Source organism: Triplophysa rosa, linkage group LG4, assembly GCF_024868665.1.
Source record: "Triplophysa rosa linkage group LG4, Trosa_1v2, whole genome shotgun sequence".
Classification (NCBI taxonomy): Eukaryota; Metazoa; Chordata; class Actinopteri; order Cypriniformes; family Nemacheilidae; genus Triplophysa; species Triplophysa rosa.
The window spans coordinates 17,136,686-17,162,200 of record NC_079893.1 but is presented as its reverse complement, the minus strand read 5'-3'; the positions used below and the strand labels follow the sequence as shown (position 1 = coordinate 17,162,200).

Below are 25,515 nucleotides of genomic sequence, written 5' to 3'. Positions count from 1 at the left end.
TTTCTTCTAAATCCCTGTCTCTGGGTCACCAGAGTCCAGGAGCTCTCATAAATCCTAAGGCACAGTTCAACACTTCAGCGGGGAAACTAAAGACACTTCCAACCAGACCGTTTTGTTTTCTAATGCTTTCCGTGAAACAGTTCAACTCCAGGTGCAACATGAAGAGCTCCGTTGATTTACTGAGACACTCGTTGTATCATTTATACTAACATTAGGCCTGGATTCAAACAACTCACATTAGAATATATTCTACTTAATTGATTACGATGAGACGGCATTGACAAGATAAGCATTACCTTGAGGTTTTTACAATGTGTTATTGCTATGAGGTTGAGGAATAAACTGAAAACTCCCAGTTAAAGCAACATTTTGGAGATCACTTTAGGAATGTGTGAATCTTCTGTTTTTGATGTACAGTATATTCATTTTTAAAATGATACATGTACCACAAGAAGCAAAACTGATTGAGATACAAATATTGTATATATTATGTAAATATTATAAAAATATTGTAACATCTCAAATAAAGTTTAAAATAAAAAAGTCTTACCCCATTTGATTTTTCTTGTTTAATACAATCATATTTTCCCAGTTTTTAAATATGCAAGATTTCAGGAAAACATTTCATAATATATCAAGCTATTTTTTCATAAGTAGATTTATCTAGTTCCAAGTATGTTTAAATATTGTTACTGGAAAACAATTTAAAAAAAAAACTAAATTTTCCAGTGCGATGCTCCCAAAGGGAGTGAAATAAGAGACATATTTCATAGTCTTATAAAGCCTACCCATAAAGAAAAAATAAATCAGTGCATCAGCTTAAACCAAGCACAAACACACATAGTATACACGAAAATTACATGTGAGGTACAGCATATGGAAGTCATACTAGACTATCCAAACAAGCCACATGTAATATCCATCCCATGATACAATCTAAATGTGTGTAGATGTGAATTATGTTAAGAAACAGCTGTAGGCTAGTGCATCTACAATATAGAAAAGCTTACAGAGGAAACTAATGGAGGCTATGCTGTATATGCCATCTATCTGCTATGGCATTATTGTAAAGGGTAATGACAACAGGACATATCGATATACTATATTATACAAACAAGCACACATGCACATGCTTCCATGTGACATAAGGGCCAGGTGTGGAGCTGAATTCTAATGAAAGTGACTAGACAGCCACAAGAGCTGCCTGCATAGATATGTGTATGTTTGAGTAACAACACACTTGTCCCTTGAGCTTAGGGCTTTATGACTGCTTGGTTTGCGCGTGCACACTGAACCACAGAAATAGAGGCAAAACCCTGTCTAGCTGCATCAACAGACTGTCTCTTTCCATTGAAAAGTAAACCCAATTATGTTATTGCTATAGGCTGGAAGTTGTTTGCCAGTGCAGGACAGAATATGATTGTTTTGTATCAACTGGAAGTGTTTTACTAGCAAAACGTGTCAATGTTCGGATGGAATTCATCGTTTTATATGGATGTTCTTAATGCATTTTTAATGGTAAAGATTTGACTGCCATGTAGCTCGCAGTGTGGATTCACGTGCAATTTTATATTCACACAGGCAGCACTGTTACAAAACACACGACCAGTATTATGAAGGGAAAACAAGGTTTAACAGATTTAATCATATAAAATATGTACATCAATTTGTATCATCCATGGGAATTAACAAATATATGTATACAAATTATCCTTGCAAGGGTTTGTTTGCGAATGATGCTGGGGAACCCGCACACAAGAACACATACATTCATGCACAGACGTACTGTACATCTTCACACGCACGGAAAGTTACAAATCCACGTAACACATTTGTATTGCATACATAAATAAATAAAAAACATATAGTATATACAGGAATTACATGAATGCAAACACACATTTCCACAGCATATTGAGCACACACCACATTACAACCTCATAAGAACTCCTTTACCAGAACTGCAATTCATTTCTCATCGATACCTCATTTGCTGCTATTGACGCAAACAAGCAGAAAAATTCCATGCTGAACAAACACATGCAAAACCACAAACAGTATTGTGTCAGGCTTATTTACAAGTCAAACCAAATTAGTCATCACATGCAATATTGGATTTGCAGTGCTTCGGGTCATTTTTAGGAAGGTGCGATTAACCACAAGGGTACAGTTTCAAATCCATTCATTTCTGTGCTTCAATTGTTTCTTGTTTTATCATATGGCTTTTGGTATTGATGCCCAGATCTTTGTTGCATATTCAATTCTAATTAGTTTGTGGAAGCCCCACAGGAAATTACTGGACCCTCAGATATCATAACATCAATCACATCATTATGATCTTCTCATTACAGCAGGTCCCCATGATAAGTTCGGAGGCAGTTGACTGGCTCAGGTTGAAACGCAACCTGAGGAGTCTTCCTGAGGAGTCGGGTCTGGTTTTTGATGAATCGTTGCAATGTGGTCTTCAGTGCCGTTCTATCACCGACCTAAAATGGTGTTTCTTAATCCGGGGTTCTACGGGGTAGAGTAAAGTGACACTTCAAAGTTAAGAGAGAGCTATTCATCTTCTATACAGAACTTATTCGTTTACCCTTCAAACAAGAATGTCTTTTCAGCCCTCCCCATAAAGATTTAGACTCATGGCTACAAGCTTCTCATATAAACTGTGAAATGAGTAAGGGAATGAGTCCTCGCAAGAATCAAGAGCTGTATGGTGTAACTAAAAAGCTTACTGTAATGCAGGACTGGCCTGCCTTGAGCTAGTGTCTGGAAGGTTCTGGAAGTTACTGGTCCTTGTCCTCCTGTAGTGATTACCTGGACTTCAAGCCTATAGAGAGACGCAAGCTGAAGACCAGAAACTACCAGGATGTTACGCTCCTAAATGCAGGCACGGGGAGAAAGTTTGACAAGTTAGATGATTCGTGTCTGTGAAGTATTTCAAAATCAAATCATAATGTCTGTGAAGTTTTCAAAAATCCAATTACGCTGTCTAAGAACTTTGAGGCACACAGTAAAAATAGATACAAACTTCAATGAAATAAAATAGATTTTTGGTTATTAAATTTAGTAGTTTCTATGGTAACCTACAGAAACTATGGTTTAGTTTAGAAGAGCTGGTTTATGCTGACACATCAGCGTCGAAAACCCAACATATTCTGACAAACACAAACATTTGATTGTCACCAACTATCTTTACCGTCGTGACTTACAGGAGGCAGGATTTGAGACTGAGATATGAGACTGTTGGGCAGATTATTTTTGCGGCTCTCTGTGATGAGCTCTGCCCATGTGACCTGGTACCCCGTGACTTGCTGTGGGGGTTGAGGCATCCCCACCACCCATGAGAAAAGGCCAGTCACGTTTCCCATGTAGACAGAAAATGCTGCTGTCAGGTTCTCTGCCTTGATCAGGACCTTCTGAGGAACCACTGCATTAAGAGAACACACATAATCACATAAGAATCACGCAACACAGCATAATGAATTTGTTAGTTTAAAGGCACATTTGGTAATATTCATAATAAAAAAACACAAATTTAATCTTCTGAAAGGAATGGTTTTGTAGATGAGAGTAATAATTTTAGCAGTACGGTCATCTTATTTTATTAAAATCTTTGAATAACCTGAGGCAGTGGAACAGGGAATGGGTTTGGGGCTCTTGCTTTGAATGGTTGCACATGACGGTGTGTAGAAGGTTGTGCTCTCCGCCTGTGCTCGAGCCTTTGATCCTACAGGCTGGATGATCACCTTGTATTTGCAAGAGAACTGAAGACCAGGAAGGCTGGCAAAATTCTCCTGCTCAAAGAAACGAAAGCAAATGTGAAACTCCAACTCTGCTGAGAAGAATTTAATAAAGAAATATGATGACTAATCACCTGTGGCTAATCGCAATTCAGATGCAATCTGCAGTTCATGTCTTGCAAAACACAGGAAGAGATTTCACAGTTTCTATGCTGATAAAGATACTCGTTTTCCATTTTTAATGTGTCATAAAGTTTAACATCTTCCTCTCTTGTGATAAATCATGTTTTTACACTGAAATCCTAAAAAATGTCCTCTTATGTTTCTCTGAACTGAAGGTAGCTTTCTAGAATGGGTGCATAAGGGACGTTCCCGCACATGGTTGAGTCATGCACCATGAAAGATCAATGAACAACACATGAATCCTCTCTCTGGAAATCCATCTTATGTATGAGCTGTCAGAATGTGGCCTCACACCAGTAGGGAGGATGGAAGAAATGTTCTTGACTGGTTACCTGGGTGATGAGCTTTTCCTGGGTTCTGGATCCATTGTGACTGCAAAACTCTGGAGACCACTGTACACGGTAACGATTCACAGTGGGATCTGAAATGAAAGATTTATTAAAGACTCTTGCTACATCAGTGAACAATGCCAGATTCATCAATCCCTTTTGATTTTCTAAGATATTTATACTGCATGTGGGTCCAAATTCTGCAGTAAACATGTCATGTTCAATGTATATGATTGTTCCATGTTTTTTGTATATGTGTGAAAGCTTATCTAAACTTTCCATTAGATCATTTCATTGCATTATTTTACATTATAGGTTTTAAAAGGGATAGTTCACCTTCAAAATGAAAATTATGTCAGTATTTACATGCCCTCTTGTCATTTCAAACCTTGTTTCTTCTGCAGAACACAATACAAAAGAAGATATTTCAAAAAATGTTGGTAACAGAAAACCGTTGGTCCCAACTGACTTGCATTGGTTTTGTGTCCATACAATAGAGGTCAATGGGGACCAAAGTTTTTTTTTCTCAACATTTGCCGAAAATCACACAGGTTTAAAATAACATCAGGGTGAGTAAATTATGACAAAATTTTTATTTTGAAGGTGATCTATTTCTAATCAATACAGCCATAAAAATGTATGTAGAGTAAAAAGACTTTACTATCTCAATTTCAAGCAACATAGACATCATAAATGGGTAATGTCATTTGCCTCTATTAAATCACTATGCTATGCGTTTTTTTGTAAAAACATAGTAAAAAAACCTGACATGAGTAAAAAACACGTTTGCCCTGAATAATAAAAAGTGGTTGAAAAAACTAAAATCATATAATTTCTTAATTAAAATTGACATTTAGTAAACATTGCTTTTTACATACTGTATCCTGAGAAAATCAAGGAAATACAAGCAAAACCAGTGCAATGCAAAACAAAGTAAAGTATGCAAAGCACCTGTAATATTATTGTACGTAACAAAACAGTTTGGAAAAAAAACTTAAATTAGAATAATTAATATTAGGGATTTGACATGAGACATCCTTGCAAAGTATAATGTGAATGTGTATGTGCACCATTTTGCAAGATTTGGCATGTATGAAGTAATATGTTTTCATTTACATGGCAGCTTTTATTTTTAAGTTTAATGAACGATCAACTCATCACTCATTAACAGAACGAAACTATTGAATGGTAAGCTGACGAATGTAAAGTTAGGCCAAGACATGCCTCATCAATTCATCAGCACAAAAGCAGATCTGTACTTATTTTAGAAAGTTGTTTTTATAACTTTCAATGCAAAAAAATATTGTTCTTTATTTATCTACACAAAATCAAACCTTTAACGAACAGAAAGCATAGCTCTATGTGAGAAATTAAATGCAGACAGTAATACAGTAGAAAAGTTTTTCTTCCTAGAATAAAGACATGATGTATTGCCTCTGTCATACCTCCCTTTTTCCAGTAAACCCGGACCTGAAGCTGTCCATCTTGATAAAACGGTGTGCCCACGTCTAACAGATCTGACTGGGGCTTTACGAAAACTGGGCTGAATGTGGGTTCCAAATCTGTGTTACATCAAACATGGGGAAATGTATAACGTTACGAATGGAAAACATTTACAGCTGTTTTTCACTGTACTTCACAACACCCAAATGAGTGCTATTATGTACCGAGCAAAATATGTGCAGCAATTATAAGAATAGTTTCATACTGGATTGTCTCTGGTTTGTAGTAAACTGAAGTATGGCCTTGGATCCCTTGAGGGGGACCTGACCCCAGTATGAAACTGCCTGCAGCTCCACTACGTAACTCCTGTTCTCTCTCAAGCCATCCAGCTCAGCATAGGTAGAGTCCTACACAAACAAACAAACAATAGCATGCATTAACTGAATGACAACATATGGCTCCCATATGAGAATGAAAAATAATCCCATCATGTATAAATGTTAACCACCCTGTAATCCTATAAAATGGGATCTAATCATGTACAAGTATAAAAAAACTACTCTAATAATTTGTATGATATGTTATACATTATGCACTAGTGTACATTCAGCAAGGTTCTTTATAGACTAAACTTCCAAGTCCCTAAGGACGCAGTACAACCATCTCTTGGATACCTATAGGGAGAAAAAAATAAACTCTTCAAAATGATCTCACTCAAAGCTAAACAATTCAGCTGTTATTGAGAGATTTCCTTTTCTCAAACAGAACTAGAATGGATATGTTGTTTTTGGCTGCATATCACATGGCGCCCAGAAGTGTTTGCATTTGCCAAGAAGGGTGATGCAATGCTGTACCACCCCAGTTCGACGTCTGAAGCTTTCAGATTAAGGGCTTGGTGTGATCAAAGGCTCGATCTCCAGTTGTTTATCTTGCACCATTTGCACCGAGATATCTAATTTGTTGTCGCTTGCAGAGAGAAACGGGTTGGAGCTTAACACTCAAGGGGTTTTGGGAACAATCCAGTATATGAGAAGGTGAGAGAGGATGAGAGAGAGAGAGGGTGGGCAGAGAAGTGGAGTGTGCGGGGCGATGATATGAATTACCCCATTGACTGTCTGTCTCCTTTTGAGTTTGGGCAGCACGGTGTGGTCGGAATAGCTCCAGGATAGTTTAAAGTGATTGACAGGGATGTCCAGGTCTGCAGTCATAATCCAGCTGAGGCGGACGGACACAGAGCGATCTGCACCAGAGGTCATGTCGCTGACGTGGAGGTCAGAGGGCGCCAGAGGAGGGGCGGGATCTGAGAGGGGGGTGACACTGATGTCAATTCCATGCTAGAAATACTACTTAGTAAAGTTACTACATGACATACAATGAAATAATGCAAACATTGAACTTTCCTAATGTTGTTATATTAGCAATCTTGGAAAACTGCTTTAATCATTATCAAGGACATAAATCAACCCCTTATATTCAACACACACACACACCTTTAGAGGATCTGAAGTGTCTACTGGGAGTGGTATATCCTCTGGTCCCATGCACATTGACTGCTGCCACCCTGAACTGGTACCAGCGACCGGGCCGAATGTCTGTCAACCACACACGCTCCTCTGATGTCTACACAGCAAAATCGCCAGTGTTAAAAAGGGTCAAATTAACTCTCACAGTGTTTATATAATCCACACTTTGAGAGTGTGGATTATATATACACCGCGAGTGTTAATTTATACATGAAACGCATGTTCAGACTTACCCGTGCCACCACCTGCCACTCAGTGGCTCCGTCTTCACTGGGGTGGATGCCGTAGTTCCATCTCCTCTGCAAAATGTTCAACACCGGCTCCGCTGACACATTGAACTTCGAGGACCAACGCACCTCCAGTGCACCAGACTGTAGCTCCTCAAAGACCAGCTCCTTTCTGGGTTTAAGAGGAGCACCTGTGGATCATAGCAAAATGAACAAGTTATGTTATTAAATCTGGACTAAACTGGTGCATGTTGCGCACATTTATGATATATATAAATATATTGGTGGTTTACTGATAAAATGCTGATGATGGATTTATATCCTATTTTTTTCTAGCTGCAAAAGGCAAAACTATATACAGTATATAACAAGCTATTGACCCACAAATTCTGTATCAGTGTATACTTTATCTACAGTCGTACTACTGAAAAATACTGGTAAAACATATCCATGCCAGTTGTAGCTGTGGTTAAGCCAGCTGGTTCTTACCCCTGTAAAGATTCTTTGGGGACTGACAAGTGTGTCCACAGCCGTTCGGGCAGCACTTTTTTTGGGATGAACACTCTCCGTCGTCTTCACATCCCTCCACGCAGGCAGCAGCAAACCCGCTGGCTCTCTCTGGCGCTGGGCAGTCACCCTGTTTTACCACCATCACTGAGCGCAGAAACTCACAGCTGGTAACACATTCCCCGTGACGCTTGGGAAACGCGTGCTGAGGACATTAGAGATCTTTTTAATACCTGAGTCTAACCTATTAAAGGAACAATTAACCCAAAAATGAAAATTCTGTCTTCATTTACTCTTAAATTGTTCCAAATCTGTATACGTTGCTTTGTTCTGATGAACACTGAGAAAGATATTTGGAAGAATACTTGTAACCAAACAGATCTTGACCACCATTGACTACTATAGTAGAAAAAATTGCTTTATAAATTTCTTTGTTCTGTTGAACAGAAAATAAGATATTTTGAAGAATGTAGGTGAGCAAACGGTTCTGCGGCACTTTTTACTACCACTGTCATTTTCCTTACTATGGGAGTCAATGGTGGCTGAGAACTGTTTGGTTACAAGCATTCTTCCATTCCAAATATATTTCTCTGTGTTCATCAGAACAAAGACATTAATATAGATTGGGAACAACTTTAGGGTGAGTAATTGATGACAGAATTTTTATTTTTGGGTGAACTGTCCCTTAAGGATATTTATTCACATCACATTTGGTTGTAGCACTATGTTCATTACAAGATGGTTACGAGATGTAATGTGTTTAATACATGTGTTGGTAATGAATGGCTCATTTAAATTTGTGAACACAAATGTCTGAAATGATGGATGAAGTTTCCAATCAGTGCTTCTGGCAGATTGAAACCCCACTGTTCTAAAGTGGAACAGCTACTTGACAAAGATAGGCAGTCGTGGCCTAATGGTTAGAGAGTTTGACTCGTGACCAGAAGGTTGCTGGTTTGATTCTCAGGGCCAGTCACATTTTGGGTATGGGTCACCATACCTGACAAATAGGTCACTTTCACTTTAAAATGTATTAAAAGCTGTGACTGTGCCACAATTACAGGACACGACAAATAAAATGAAAGGTATTCTCAGATTTTTAAAAAATATTTTTTTTGTTTTGTGGTCGATGTCGGACAACAGAGGAATAAAGTTAATTATGCCATTACTACTTTTCCCTGGTTGTCCCTCTGTTGTCTGTTGTTGATCACGGAATGGGACCGGGTTGGACCTGCACGGTTTCGGCGGGTGGGGCTTCCTGGGTCGCGGCTCATGGGCTCTCCCTGTTCTTCGTGGACGTTGCTCGGTGGCTTTGGTCGGGGTCACTGAGTGCAGCTATGACATGTCAGAGGAGATCTGGCCCTCCCGGCTGAGCCTGGTTTCTCCCGAGGTTTTTTTTTTCTCCATTATTCAGCATTGGAGTTTGGGTTCCTCGCCACAGCAGAGCAGTGCAGTGTTGGCTTGCTCACCGGGAGACTGCATTTATTTATTTATTTATTCATTTATTTATTAGATATTATTTATTATAATGATCTTGCTTGGTCTATAAACACCATGCACTGTGCTGTGTTTTACCTTTCTGTGTTTTTCTTATTTGCTCCTGTAAAGCTGCTTTGGAACAATGCACATTGTGAAAAGCGCTATATAAATAAAATTGAATTGAATTGAATTAATTTCAGAGTAGAACATTACACGTATCATTTCGAATAATGGAACTGGCAACCCATATGCCAGCTGCTACTATATGGTAGCCAAGTCTGTCAAGACAGACAATGGAGAATTAATATTTGGAAAACCAGAACAGCAAGGTCATTCATTTTGGATCAAAATGTACCCGCACACCTGCAGAAACTACTAGATCTGTGAAGACTGCTGCGGTCTGTACCTCACATAAATCTTGACAAGGTCCGTCTTTCAACTCCCAGGAGTCTTTGCATGGCTCCAGGCACTGTGAACAGACAGGAAAGGTCTGAGTATGAGAAATATTGGTTATAAGGAACTCTTCTTTTACATACAGACACACTCAGGAATGGTAAAGCAAAAAAAATCTATCATCCTGAAGAGAGATTTTCAACCAATCTAGAGTTCAAATCATTCATCCGGTTCATATTAGTTGTTTCTGATCATGTGCGAAAGGTGTTTGATGGCTGTTGTTACACACCTTTTCTTGGAAATGCCAGTGGAGAGCAACCTGGAACGTTTTGTGATCACTGACATTTGGATTCAGCATTGCAATATTTCAAGCAATGCTGCTCTTTGCACACATGCCAAAAGTCTCTCGTTTCATTGCCTACACCTGACTCTCTCTATCTCATTGTCCTTCACTCCCTCGCTCATCTTCTATTCTCTTTTCCTTAAAATTGACACTTCACTTCCTGCATGACTGAGCATGGCCGCCGCCTCTGGGGAATTCACATTTCCAATTTCATGCCACGATGAGACACAGCGGTCACTGTGGAGCTGGGGCTAAATACTGCACCGCAGTAGCCTGCTGGGTAAGAGATTGTGAACACTATACATTATGCTGATCTAGGAGCTGTCTTTATTCTGAAGTTCAAATTTTCGATCAGCATGAATCGTCAACCTTTACCACCACCTTTGCAAAACCTGCAAACTTCCTTCCGAAGGAGAAATTCTGCACGTGTCAGGTTTTTTTCGAGAGTTTTGCATTACGATGTTAATCCAGGGATTTAATATGAGGAAAGTGTTCAGAATGAGGTGGAGGCATATTTCCGTCGGTGAGGAGTATGTGTGTGTGAATTGTTAATATATGTGTGTTTGTGTGACTAAATCATGCGGACTGGGGTTATCCTGGGGCAATGTTTCGGAGTGAAAATGAGGGTGGGAAACACATTTATCCAGGAGGGCAGTGAAAATGCACACCTTTTAAAGACAGCGCAGGCTCAGGGTGGTGCAGTCATCGGAAACTATGAATAATGGGAGAGGCACAGGGGCAGTCAGAGGCCAGGAAAGGAGGCAGTTTTATTGAGCTCAGAGCGGCCAGAGCCCTGCTGTGATCGCCTGGAGCTTGAGTGCTCTAACCACACGAAACACTGTCTCGGAGTAGCTTGAGAGTGCAGCTGAGAGAATAGTGGTTTGTTTCCCGTACAAATGAAATCAACTACCAACTCATCGTGCTAACACCACATTAAAGGGAAAGTTCACTCAAAAATGAAAATCCAGTCTTCATTTATTGCCCCTTATGTTGTTTCAAATCCGCATGACTGTCTTCTCTTCCGTGAAACACCAGAGGAGATGAGGGACATCTCTGTTTTATGTACAAAAATTGCAGATGATGGACATTTTACTTGACAGCTGTGGCCACCATTTACATTTAATTAAATCAAAAACCTTTAAAAAAATAATATGCTTGGATAGTATCCTTTCAACAAGGCCTTGCATAGATAAAAATGTCAGACAAGTTGCAGGTTTCACAAGGTTTGGGGTAAATAAATTATTAGTTTATTAAAAAAAGGCATTTCAAGCATTTGATGACTGAAGAATAAATTACTGACAATGCTGACATTGCATGTTACATGCAAGTGAACTGAAGTTGATTAACAGTTACACAAAAAAGAAATTTTGTAAACTAATTCAATTTTACAATATTTATGAACTTAAATTACATTTAACAGTGTACATATCATTAATCATTTTAAAAATTAAGACTATGAAGTGTTAAAAAAATTGGTGGCACATGATCTATGATGCACATCTTATACTCTGTGAATGATTTACTCAATGTAGAACAAACATCCACAGGCTTTATAATTTATCGGACATAAGTAATACCTTATATGACACAGTAGATTAATTTCCCTCTTTATAAACTATACAATCTCATTTAACCTCTACCATTGTAAACAAAAGCTTATTCCGAGGCACGCCACATTCAAAACTCCGGTCCCATTTATCAGTCTCTCAACTGCACCACACAATGGTCCACTCTCTTTGTGAAACAGCCCTATATGATACATTGCATGGTAGAGGCAAAAGCACAGTACAAAGAAAAACTATTTATCACGTGAAGTATTCCAATTCTGGGATGGTGGGTTAAAACTGCTGCCTCTTTTTGCAAAAAGGATAACCTTTGTAAAGTCAACCCACACCATTCGCTGGTCCGCTAAGAAGCACCTGTAATTTCCATGAAAGCTCTCTCCTCCAGTGTCTTTATTATACCCCAGTGCCAGTTAGTTTTCCGCCCCATTTCAGGCTCAAATCAAGCATTTCCATCAAGCTTAGGAAAAAAAGGTTATTTAAGAACTGCAGACGTGGAGATTAAGCCATTGATGTAGCTCTAGTTCAGCTAACATGCATCAATGTCATGCCTCTGAAGAAGCTACACAAGCCAGAGGCTTAGCTATGCATGTTCTGGACTTTTAGCATTACGTGAAAAAAATGGATCTATTTCATGAATTCGATCATGATGATCTTACAAAAATTCAAATAATATCTTTAATAAAGATCACATAGAGACTCCTGCTTCCTTTTTTACATTTTCGGTATGTCAACAATTGTTCCATTGTGTCACTTTAGGAGAAACATATCAGCCAAACTCAGAACAACACTAAATCTGAAAGAGCACCATGTGAGCAACAGAATTGTCTTGGGATGACCTGAATGACGTCTGTTGAGGCCATGCATAATGCTTGCTTTGGGTCCAGTACAGAGACATCTCATCCGTGTTGAAAACCATGCCTAGATAATAATGTGTTATAAGCAAGAATCCCACCCATGTCTGTGGCTGATTTTCAGACAAATTGTATTTGCCTTATTTAGTCTTTAGCTCTGAGAGGTTTTCTCATCAGCCTCAGCGATTTATTTACAGTGACTGTAACTAATGTAAAATGTAAAAATATTGTTCATTACAACTGCTTTCTCTCTCGATTTCACACTTGCAGTGGTGCCCCGCAGCGCTAATACGTCAAAACAGCGATGAAGAGAATTTTCAGGACCCGCTAATTATTTCAATGGCATTTGAATGTTAAAAAGGCCACTTGCTAAATCATATTCAAAAGCAGATCTTTCAATTAGCTAGAGGGCTGCCTGTTTACTTTAACATGTGTAGTGTCCTTCGAAAAGGCAAAATTGCAGTAGGCCTGTAGTTATAGCATGCTAAACTGAAGCATTCTTTAGGTGAAGAGCTTGTCAAGTGCTGTCTGAGTATGGATTCAAAATGAGTCACTCTGAGAATCAAGAGGAGGCCATTGGCCAAACTGTCAATTTGAGGCCACGGGTCTCGAAAGTCTCTTAAGTTCCAGGTAATTCCATGCAAATGTCAACCTTAAAATGAAAAAATCTAGGTTGAAAGATCAGATGTCAATGTTTAAGTGGTTTAAATACCCATGTGAAGCACTTATTTGTTTTTAAAGCTAGTTTTACAGTCAAGTGAATTGTCACATTCATAATGGTCCATATTCCTCATAAATGAGCAGATTTTAAATAAAATAACTATCTTCTGGTCTATGACGAGCCATCCTTATTCCATTTGTTGGGTATTAATTGCTTCTGGTTTGTACATTTTAATTCACAGAAATCCTATAAAGCATGTTGTCTCTCAAAAACACGCATCCTTTTTGTCACATCCATAACACATGAGTTGTTCTCTTTTTAAACTGTATTTAAAATAAAAAGCTTACACTGATATTTATCTGATGTCTGGAATCAGGGGTTATCAGGGGATTAGTAAAATATAAACAGATAATTCAATATATTGATAATATACATTTTCAGAGAATTTATATTTCAAGTTTTGCCTGAAAATGTACACTACCAGTCAAAGGTTTTTGGACACTTCTCACTTATGTGTTCATACATTTTCCACAATTTAGAATAATAATACAATTAATGGAATAAAACAAAGGGAACTAAGGGAATTATGTTGGAACTATAAAAAAATCTAAACATCATCTTTAGTGTAGTCACCTTTTGATTGGTGTTTGTCATTTTATCAAGCAGCTTCTTGAGGTCTCACCCTGCACTGTAAAAATGAAATGTTCTTTGAGGAACCATTTGGGGTTCTTCACATTGCCACACCGGCGGAACCCTCAGGGGAAACTCAAGGCACCGCTTAATGAAGGGGGGCGGTTCTGTGAGGAACCCTCAAGGCTTCTTGGGGATCCCTTTTATTAAAATGTTCTGGAACCATCTTTGGTGCTTCAAGGCACCATTTCAGTTTATATTTGCTATTCACAATATTTTAATATGCAGAAATACTACTAAAAGCAAATACAAAGCAAACAGTTTATTGATAAACAACAACAATTTACATTGAATAAATATTCACAAAATAGTAAATATTGTACATTACAATTCTAAATTCATGAAATCAAATGTATAATTAATACTGTGTTGGTTTGTAAAAAAGTCCAGCAAAAAAGTAGTCTCTCATAGCAAGGCCTACACCCATGGTAAAGTTGTAATTTGCCAAAAAGCAAATCCTTGCGAGCAAGAAAAAAACAATGCTGTTCTCTCCAAATGGGTTTCCTGCTATTACCAGGTGGTGTGAGGATCCAAAGTCAAAATAATTTCTATAGTGCATTTCACAATTATGTATTGCTAAAGTAGATATGTATTTATGGCAAAAAGAGAACAGGAGCTGCGACTGTTGGCCTTAGGTGTCCCAGGCAGTGCAAGGATGAGCATCAGGGCGGGCTGGAGCTGGGTCTGTTGGCCTTGGGTGTCCCTGGGAACAAGACATGGATACAAAAAAGAGGGATTAAGATAACATCTCAAAACATTACATTTAATCATTTAGCACATCACAAATTGGTTTACAAATGTAACAATAAACTAAATATTACAATGCCTGTTAGTCACTGCTTTGGTCTATGGTTAAGGAGTACAGTAGGCTATTTATATCAACAATCCACTTTATTCCGATTTTTTCATTGTCAGTGATAGGGTTGCACGGTGTTCCGGTGCTACGGTAGCATCGCGATGCTAAAGCTTCAAAATACCGGTAGTATCGTAGTACCGTAGTTAATGTTGCATATGCGCATTCATATTTATTTGAACACTTACATCTGCATTTTTGCGGTGTTTATCTCCTAAATGAATGTGTTTTAAATGTCTCGGGCGAGTTGATGATTCAAATTGGCGATTTGAACGAGTTGGTTAAATGATTCACTAACTCAGTGGAAAATTGACGCCACCTACTGGCCGTTTTAGTTCTGCATTTAAAGTAAGCCTAATATTTCCCTTTATAAAGACTGCTGTATCAATTAAATTTGTCCAACATTTGAATTAGTTCCTACGTGAAAAATGATCTAGTGTACTTTAGTATTTACTACAGTAAACTACTAAAACTCATAGATACTAGTGTTTTTGAGTCTTATCATAGTAAATATTCAAGTATACTACAGTATACACAAATGACTAAATGTAAATGTTTTTGCTACAATTTATCAAATTACTACAGTTAATACAACAACATATTCTAGTGCAAAGTATAATACAGTTTACTATAGTAAATACAAAATGTTCAATCTAAATCTGTGTTTTTGTGTATAGATTTGAATTATATGGCACAGCATCCTGATACTACTTGGTCTCGCCACCGTTTGCATACTGTTTTTGCACTATCTGCCTGACCGGGGGGGCTGCTTTAGAATCTTAAAGTTTTACTTAATTAATATTGCATATAGGAATTTATTATCTGTTATATTTGACCTGTGCTTCTCTCTCCTTTATCCTAAATGTGTGCTCTCACTGAGCGTGTGTGTGTGTGCGTACTTGTCTGTGTACGTACGTGTGTGTGTGTGTGTGTGTGTGTGTGTCTGTGTCTGTGTGTGTTGGTGTGTGTGCGTGTTGTGTGTGTGGAGTGTTTTGTGTGTGGGTGTGTCTGTCTTCTGTGTTTTCAACCTTTTCTTGTTTTTGCAGGTACAACTTTGATTGTTTTGCTTGTAGTCAATGTGTCTCATGTACAGCTGCTTTGTAACAATGAAAATTGTAAAAGCGCTATATAAATAAAGTTGAGTTGAGTTGAGTTGAGTTGGTATCAAGATACTTCAGCTGGTATAGTATCGTAAGACATGTTTATGGTACCGTGACAACCCTAGTCAGTGAGTGTTTTTACATGTGCAAATATAACAAATAACATAACAATAAAAAAATCATAATAAATATAATACTTACTTTTTTGTCGACACAACTGGAAAATACTGAAAATTCTGAGGAAAAAGGATAAAAACAGAACTGAATATGATAAAAATATTTAATTACAGGCAATTTATGTAACATGGGTGGGGAAACCATTCAACACAAACAACAAGAAAAAAAGAGCTATACATTCACTAAAAGTGAACATAATAGCTAAAAGTGGCTAAAAGTCATTGTTTGTCATTTAACGTTAGCCCCACAAGCTTCATTATTAACTTATATTCGTTAGCATCTCGGCTAAAACAAGCGCTGTCTACACTGTATAAAATAAGTAAACGGTTTAAACAGCCAAAAACGGCCATACAATTAGACGTGTCAGAGTACACATTTGTATAAATAGTATATAGTTAATATATTTCAGTTATTTATATATTTTTACTTTACTTACCTCCAATGGGACAGACGAGAGGTTGTTGCCATCCGTTATTTTGAATTCCCGCCTGTGGCGCGAGAGGACACACCGGTGAAAACTCGTAGGCTCGTGTGTGCCAGTCAGATGTTTGATCGCAGACGAAACGGCGTATGGCATCAAAGCACAGTGAGAGCTATTTGTGAACTGACTGCCCTGTATGCTTTAGAAATGCTATTCTAATGCCGTATGCGTTTTGTCATAAGGTGATCGGTCTGCGCAGAGCTGGAAAAAGTTAAACACACATATTACTAACGAAAGCGCCACATGCATTGACGCTGCGACACTGGGCCAACAGCGCCACAGTACTGTGGAGAGCGAGACTGCACAATAAACACACAGAGCAGCTGCAGTTTGTTCGAATGGAAAACACAACAACATTACATTTTCAAAAGATTTCAGTGATTTAGGATCTTATGGAATGAATAGTTATTGAATGATAGTATTGTCTCCAATTAATATAATATCAATATTAATAAATATAAAAGAATTAAAAGCAAAATAACATTTAGCCTTTTCTAATCATGTGCATGATTTTAAAATGTGTGTTCACATAGCAGGGACCACAAACCAAACTTTGGCCTATTCTTATAAAGCATCAAAATGATCAGTCTAAAAATCCCCATTTCATTCAGAATTTTGGGGAGTTCCTCTAGATACTGTCTTGTACAAGAGAGATTCTTCAGGAACCACTTACAAGTTTACAGATCTTACAAGAACCATTTTTTAGAATTTGAGTTCCTTCAATAACCCGCAAAGCACTTTGAGGTCCCAGTGTAGTGAAAAGGTGACTCCAGAACTTCACAACTGAATGTGGGGTTATTCAAGAATCTAATAAGTTCCTGGAAGAACCACAAAGACTATAAATGGTTCCACCAATAACCCTATTATGAGAAAAGGAGCTTTGAAGCACTTAAAATAAGGTTTAAGGTTCTTTGAGTACACAACAGGATATTTGAGGCACCTTTTATTTTTACAGTGTGAGATGCATTTTAAACAATATTAAAGGAGTTCCCATCTATTATTTGCTCTTATTAGCTGTTCTTTCTTCATTATTCAGTGAAAATGTCATCCATTTCAAAAACATATTTATTAAATAAAATGTTAGTTTTTATATGAAAATATTATTATAATCTAATTATATTTTTGTCTACTAAACTAATGTCAGAGATTTATAGGGCTGAAACGATTCTCGAGTAACTCGAGTAATTCGAATACAAAAAATCATCGAGGCAAATTTTGTTGCCTCGAAGCTTCGTTTAATCCTTTTAACTACAGTACACACGGAGCGCTGCGTTTCCCCACGGACCGTTATTACTGACGCACAGCTCGCTAAACTCTGTTCATGTTACAGGGCTCTCAAGTCTCCCGCATTCACCGTGAGACACACGCATTTTAGTCTGTTCACACGCTCACATGTGTTTCTCATGCTGATAAATAAGTGATAGCTTATTGAAATGGTGAGCTGCTATTTTACTGTTTTAGTCTATTTTGCGAGTGAAACTTGTTTTCCGGCTGCATTGAGTCCATCAAACTAGATGCAGACTTGTGGATGCAGAATCCTGTTATTTACACGTCATCTGGCTGTTCTGCTCATGAATTTGTCTGCGTCTGCGCTGAATGAGGACATGAACTTCACCTCCAGAGTTGCTCTGAGAGTTTATTTCATGAACATGTTATTGTTTGAGTGAAGAAACAGACATACTAAAAAATAAGCGTCTTCCGACAACCTGCCAAAATAAAAATCATAGGCTATATATTACTATTTAATAGTAAAAAAACGAAACTAAAACTAATTTATATAAACTAAATGCATGAGCTGAAGTTAGTTGTTTATCTTTGAACTTATTCTTTTTCTTTTTATTCATGTTTCTTATTTATATATTTGTATTATATTGCATTTGAATGTAATATGGCAATGGAATGTACTAAATGGGTTTAGTTTTCACAGATATTAATGTATGCAATTTCAGCAATAAAAACTTTAATTGTTCTAAAAAGGAAAAACAAATTAGTTGTTTTACTCATTTTAAGAGACCTGTCTTATTTTCTCTTGTATATTTAGTGTTGCTTTTTAATAAAGAAAAAGTACTTATTATCCGAATACCCGATTAATCGATGGAAAAATCAGTAGAATACTCGATTACTAAAATAATCTATAGCTGCAGCCCTAGACATTTAAGCATACACCTTCAGATCAAGTTTTTTTAATAAGGAGAAACATTTCACTCAAGTGTCCAAAAACTTTTGTCCGGTAGTGTAAATGTCACATCCATAATGCTGGAATTGCCCTTCCCATTTTGGCACCTAACTATCTTCTGAGAAAGAACAAGGTTTGAGATTTTGAGTTGACATTTTTTGACATAAATCTAGTTTGTAATCCTTCTGCTGCAATAACATTTATCAATGGTTGTTTGTGTACATGAGCTGAATGAGGGATGCACCATCTGGCCCGATACCAAGCTCATATACTCATACTCGTAAAGATACACTGATACCAAAGACCGATACCTCAAGTGACACCTGACAGAGCTGACTGAAATTTGTGCTTTGAAAGTTTGTAATAAAGAAGCTATTCTATTTTTATTAGTTTTAGTGTGTTGTGCTTGGAAAATTGCTACCTCACCCAAAAAAAAAAATCGGTACAGGCATCGGTATCGGCGACTACTAGAAAAAAAATATCAGTACTCTGTCTTTAAAAATGGTATCGGAGGATCCCTAAACTGAATGCAAATGTCAGTTACAAGATGCAATGGTAAACAAGGCTAGAAGAACAAAGGCTGCTGTCTGCTTTGTGTGTGAATGCAGTCTGTGATGATATGGATCTTTAATCACACATGCACACTTTCTTGTGGGATTTTCACAAAACAGAATTAATGATGTTTTGAAGCTGGTTCACCTGAATGCGGTTTGAAAGCCAACAGGTGTGAATGCATTGAGCAAACCACCAAAGTTATGTGAGAATCTTTATCTTAACGGGTCTAGCTACCATGAATCCCATGACACATATACAGTATTATTGGGAACTTACTGACGCACATTTCTGTGTTCTTGGAGCAAACAACTTATAAATAGAAACAATGTCTTAATTGAGAAGACGACTGAATATTTTGACAGGACATATAGTGCCTTTTTCATACTCCTTTCCACATAGTACTAAACCTAAACTGATCTAAATGGTTCTGCATAATGAAAAAAAAAACAGTTTTATTATATGCTGTATTACATACATATTGCTTTCTGACTACTAACTGAATGTGGATTCTGTATAATGTCCAGAAAGTGTTTAAAAAGCATTGTCCTTATTTGAAGCCAATAGAGAAAACTCTCTGGAGAATGCAATAAAAATCTATGAACCAGTTGGCCAAATGTTTTCATGGATCGTAGAAGAGAGGTCAGAACTCTGGCTGTTCAACAGAACTTACCCCGGGGGTGATATGAATACACGTGCTGTGCTCTTTCCAACCATATGTGCACATACATCAATGCATACAAGATCTCGAATCCTTAAGCTATGAAAAGTCTGCTTAGCCGCTTAACCATACATGCACAATCATGAACTGTTTTAAAAGATTTCCAAACGTCCAGATGTACATTCATTTGGGTGGCATTGTGCGTGTGCGTATTGTTGCTTATGTAAAGGAATGCAGGCATGGCGCATTGATGGAACAGCCCTCATCTTCAGCAATACATCAAAGGGAGCTTTACATAATACCACAGTGAAATGTGTGGAAAATCTGCATTGGCAATATGTCAGTTCCATTCCCCTCGTGCTACTGGCATATTATTGTTATTTAATGACGGCTGCTAGAGCATGTTAATGTCCTCATTAGGAAAAGTGGGTTGAGTTTTTTACTGAAATTAGCATATTGCCTGGCAAAAAAAGTCAAAACACTGGCTGTATAATATAATATGAATCAAAAAGCACAGTGTTTCAATTCCATTTGTATTAGTCTCATTACCGACGTGACCTCTAGCATTGCTAGTGAATCATAATCTCATTTCTTTATGACAACCTGGTGGCTAGATATAATAGTCCAAGGCAATAGCTGATACAGTAGCTTTTACAATGATGTATGATGTCATTACGGGAGGTATACAGGCATAGCAATGTTTTAAACTGACAGATCTGTGTTGGCTTTTATGTCAAGCTGCTGTGAAATTCTATGTAATTTTGACAGAAATTACCTTTGCACACTGTTTATGGCTCTGACACCATCCAAGGGATCCATTACTCTGTGGACAGAAGAGGCAGATGGAAATGCATGTGAAAATTCTGTGATCACCCGTCACACCAGGCAGGCTCGTTTTAATATGTCCCTTCTGAGCAGAGAGCCTTTTAACAGATATTTCCTATTATTTAGTCATTATTCTTATTTATTAAAAGCAAAACAACATTCGTGAAATTGCACATTAATCAGAACAGTCATTGTAAATCCCCTCACTTATTGAAGACGGCTAACCCTCAGCACTTAAACCTCAGATACAGTATCTCTCATCAGCAACACACAACCTGTTTGCATAGCAGATCTCAGAATGTTCTATACTGTAGCATGTCAGGAGCTGTCAAAGCCTTTTGCTCCTCTGAAGAACATGGCTGTTTCAAGCTTATTTGTAGGTTGGCATGAAACAGGATACCTATTGTGTTCAGAATAATGGGTATTGAATACAACATTAACAAAAGGCTGTATATTTTATTGCACATGGTGTGAACACTGAGGAAACCACACAATCATCCCTGCCAGATCGGGCAGCTATAGCCACTATAGGGAATAGGTCTAAACAGATAAATTTTAGCCTGTGGTGGAATCGGTGGATCAAGTCTGGAGAATGGTTCTGTCACGTGGACATGACACATGTGCTCGCATTGAAACTACACAAATCTAATTCCTCAAGTGAAAAGGTATGTGTGAAAGCTATCTGCAACTATTATTCCTTTTATTACAGATTGTGTGTTTCAGTGACAAAAGCTGCAATGTACAACTGAAATACTTGCATATGCACTTACTTACATTTACATTTGCGCATTTATGCATTTGGCAGACTTAAAGGCGGGGTAACTGATTTCCGAATTACGCTTTAGACAACCGAGTCGGGCCGAGTTCCAAAACAACCTTCAGCAGTAAGGTGCACAGTGCACAGGACAGACATTAGCCGAGCTGAGCACTGACAACAGTGCAGAGGTGGGTAGAGTAGCCAAAATCTTACTCAAGTAAAAGTACAAGTAACTAGAGAAATTGTTACTCAAGTAAAAGTAAAAGTCACTATTTTAAAAATTACTTGAGTAAAAGTAAAAAAGTATGCAATGAAAAAACTACTCAAGTAGCTAGTTACTTAGTTACTTTGTATCTGATTATATAGGCCTTCTACATTAAATTAATATTAATGCCAATATTTTAATATTACATTTTAATCAATATTTTTAATTATCATAAGCAGATATCTTTGCAATATACTAGAGAGACTAAAGAATAGACAAACACAGAAGAGACAAGCATTTCTGTAAATTTCATCTAGTCCTGATGTCAATGTAGTTTACACAACTTACTTAGATTAATAGACCATGTCAAACTAAAGCATGAACTAAACTCAGGGCATTTCCTGAGATGATCTAGATTCTAGAACATCTGCAGTGCTCTCTTAAATGAAAGACACATTTTTGAACAAAGCTCATGTTTTCTCGCGTTGTGTCACGTGTGTTTTGTGAAACGCTCTTACTTGTAAACAAACAGTAAACAGTGAACCACACGCCCATCAACAAGTTTTCTTCCTTCTGTTCTTCAAATGTATATTTCTGCAAGCCCACGTCTCTGTGTCTGACAGGTAACGCGCATGTTGCTGTGTCTGACGAACAGGTCGCGCGGGTGCGCGCATACGGCGGGCATTTATCATTGCTGGCAAACAATATGACACATTTGCAATTTTGATTGTATAGATATAGATTAATATCCACTTCATCCAACGCTCTTTGTGTTCTGCGTGTTCTTAAGTTTCGCGCTACGAGGAGTGAGTAATCCTGCTTCAGATGATTCAGATCGTGCAGCGAACTGAACAAATCATTTGAACTGATTCATTAGCCTATTCAAATGGTTTTGCCCATTGTTCAATTAATGCTTTCAAAAGAATCGACTCAAAAGAATCGATCACTCGGGAATGCCCGTAAAAAGAGACGACAACCTTGAAAAAAACAACGCATTTTAAAAAGCATATTTTAAAATGAAGGAACGAAGGAACGTCATGCAATGTAAGTTATGTAATGAAGTAAAAGTACAGATTTTCTATTAGAAATTTACTCAAGTAAGAGTAAAAGTACACACTTTTAATTTTACTTAAAAAGTACATATTTTCCAAAATGTTACTCAAGTAAAAGTAACGAAGTAAATGTAGCGCGTTACTACCCACCTCTGCAAAAGTGAAAGATGGGGATAGGGGTATGTTTGCTTTGGTGATTTGAACATCAACAACGGCTAAGAGAAATAGGACACCCCGCCTTTAACCAACAAATATTTTCAGAACCACATTAAATGCTCTGATCCCATAATCATTAATCACCGGTGATAGCTCCCAAAGACTCGATTTTATGCCACACCACAGTACAACTTGACATTCAGCTCTGGTTGTTCAAATTAACCCACGACCCCAGTCTCCATTTGATACTAGAGGAAAAATGGTAATTGCCAAAATGGCTTCCCCCTTGGGAGACAGCATGAGTGGGCTTTAGGGATGTACAGTGAACACGAAGACAATGATCATCAGATACCAAAGGCATTCATTTTAGTTCAGCTCCTGCTCGGACAGCAGAATGAGAGCAGCTGTTTGAGAACACTAGCCGCTGTTCGAGTTTGAGAGCTTAGGAATGCTTTGAACATATTGTAGTGTCAGCGTTGACACAATGAGGAGCTTCTAGACCAGTGTCTAATTTGATAACATCTCCAGAGGGACAGCTTGTCATAGAATAAAGCATTTGATAACAGAGACTGATGTGCATTGCTTCCCTCTGCACTGATGCCTGGCCCAGATAAACCACAAGACTGTCACTGTGATGAGCAGACAAGGCATTTGCAGATACAAGACTTAATTTGAATGGCTGTATGCATGGATTTGGATGTTTCACTGTTTTTGGGAGGATGGGGCGCTGATTCTTAAAGGTCAGTGTAATTTCAGGCATGGCTTCGGTCATGTAGAAACATTGCATTATATCACCGAAAAGCTTGCTGAATATTAATTAAATAATCTTCTAATACTACTTTGGAGGAAAAGTACTGTAAATGAATTCGGCCATCCAGTTGTCTGTTCTTGGGTCAGTGTCATTAAAAAACTCAGGATAAAGATCAGGAAGGAAATGAAGATTAATTTAATAACAGTAACAAGGGAAGCAGACGACCCCCACATCACACACACGCACACGCACGCACGCACGCACGCACGCACGCACGCACGCACGCACACACACACACACACACACACACACACACACACACGCACACACAGAGAGACAACACAAACCCTCATAAAATATAAGACGCACACACACACGTGCACGCTCACACACAGGAAGTCTCTAATACACACTCACACTCTTCTTCCACTGCACCCACACCCCTCGAAAGTCTGTCATAACCAACATAAACAGAGTTGCAAGTATCTTTAAACTTCTAATGAAAACCAGTGTTGATATTCAGACTAACAAAGATTTGTTTTCTATGTACTTATTTTAATCCTATACCTATGTTTGGTTATAGGCAGAATTCCACTGGGTAATGGTTAGACTTCTAATGGATGAGCTGGTGAGTGACTTTACCTGTATTCATTTGCTGCTGTACATCTGCAGCTCTACAAATAACAGTTTCACGTTACTGAAAAAGTGCAGGTGTAGAGTGATGTTACATTTACTCAAAGATTTATACATAATAGACACTATGCTATTTTTTTGTAGTTTTAAGAATAACACCTAACATATATCTGACCGTATAATATTATTATTATTATTTGCTTAAGAAGAACTGGGATATATTTGTATAACCGACTTTGTTATCCAGTAACGATATATTTAATTATACGCACGCAATAACATTTACGTGTTAACTTGATTTCACTTTACCTGGAAATGTCTTGTGGAGAACGCGATGCGCGTACTGTGAAGGCTCAGGCACCTGGCGGCGCACCTCGTACGGAAAATACTGCCAAGAGCTGAGGACGAGTCCTGGCGCTTCAAGACAACAAATCCGCTGTTCAGTAACAGTGTAATCCCAACGCATAGACCGGTAAACGCGCCGCGCATGTTGGCGAACTGCAAGTGCTATATTGACACGTCTACTGAAGCGCGTCAAAGTAAAACTGGACGTGTCGTGCAGGCGCTTGATGCAAATAATGAAAGTTCAACGAGCGCGTGTGGGCGTTGCCTGCAGAGAGACGCGGGCGGCTATTGGCCCGTGAGATGCGCGGGATCAGGTGCACCGGGAGCAACACAGCAGCAGATGTTTGGTGGTGAAGATATCGTACACCTTTTATGTGACGGAGCGCTGCGCTCTGTGGATTATTCACGGTTAAAACGCAACTGTCTGGTACGAACATTGGGTGTTTTAAGAAGCAACACCATGAATTAGCTATTTTTTAAGCATAGATAGACTTTGCTCAACCCGTTTGTCATATTAATTGCTGTTGTTTTGCTTAAATAATTTGTAACCTGTTTCCATTTGTTGTGTCTTTCAGCCTCTCAAACTATTAAACCTCCATAGTGTAAGTGAGACACTTGTAACTGCTGCCATCTTTTGGTCACAGCTTACAAGCAGACCTGAGAAATGGCACATGGAGCTGATTTCTGGTTTTAATCAGAAATAAATATTTTGGTTCAGTCGATTATTTGATTCGTCATGAATGAATTAAAGACAGATTATTTAACCTTGACTTGTTAACTCACTCAAACCTTAAAAACTACGGATGGATCATTTTTACAGTGGCTGTTAAAGTTTGCTTTGAGCCAAAATGCCATCC

The 25,515-nt window shown here is 38.1% G+C and overlaps 1 protein-coding gene across 2 annotated transcripts; it reads right to left on the bottom strand.

Moving 5' to 3' along the window:
• Positions 1-614: 614 nt before the first annotated feature.
• On the bottom strand, positions 615-24,986 carry anos1a (anosmin 1a). 2 transcript variants are annotated; one of them, XM_057332471.1, is made up of 14 exons: positions 24,623-24,984; positions 20,710-20,757; positions 9,838-9,900; positions 7,935-8,157; positions 7,452-7,636; positions 7,186-7,315; positions 6,799-6,995; positions 5,961-6,102; positions 5,698-5,814; positions 4,256-4,344; positions 3,623-3,794; positions 3,210-3,427; positions 2,733-2,877; positions 615-2,514 (listed from the first exon to the last, which is right to left on the bottom strand). In XM_057332471.1, the coding sequence occupies exons 1-14, from the start codon at positions 24,800-24,802 to the stop codon at positions 2,465-2,467; spliced, it is 1,959 nt and encodes a 652-aa protein (XP_057188454.1). In that variant the 5' UTR covers positions 24,803-24,984; the 3' UTR covers positions 615-2,464. The 2 variants fall into 2 exon arrangements, with proteins under 2 accessions (XP_057188454.1, XP_057188455.1); XM_057332472.1 differs by lacking the exon at positions 615-2,514 and having other exon boundaries at positions 2,760-2,877; positions 3,197-3,427; positions 24,623-24,986.
• Positions 24,987-25,515: the final 529 nt, after the last annotated feature.

What these genes read in the sequence shown, in the direction of transcription:
- anos1a (XM_057332471.1), bottom strand. Translation starts at nt 24,802, where the DNA reads ATGCGCGGCGCGTTTACCGGTCTATGCGTTGGGATTACACTGTTACTG. An exon ending in CCCAAAGAATCTTTACAGGG is followed by an intron (nt 7,637 to 7,934) that starts GTAAGAACCAGC and finishes TATGATCCACAG; the next exon opens with GTGCTCCTCTTAAACCCAGA. An exon ending in AGGAAAAGCTCATCACCCAG is followed by an intron (nt 3,795 to 4,255) that starts GTAACCAGTCAA and finishes TTCTTTGAGCAG; the next exon opens with GAGAATTTTGCCAGCCTTCC.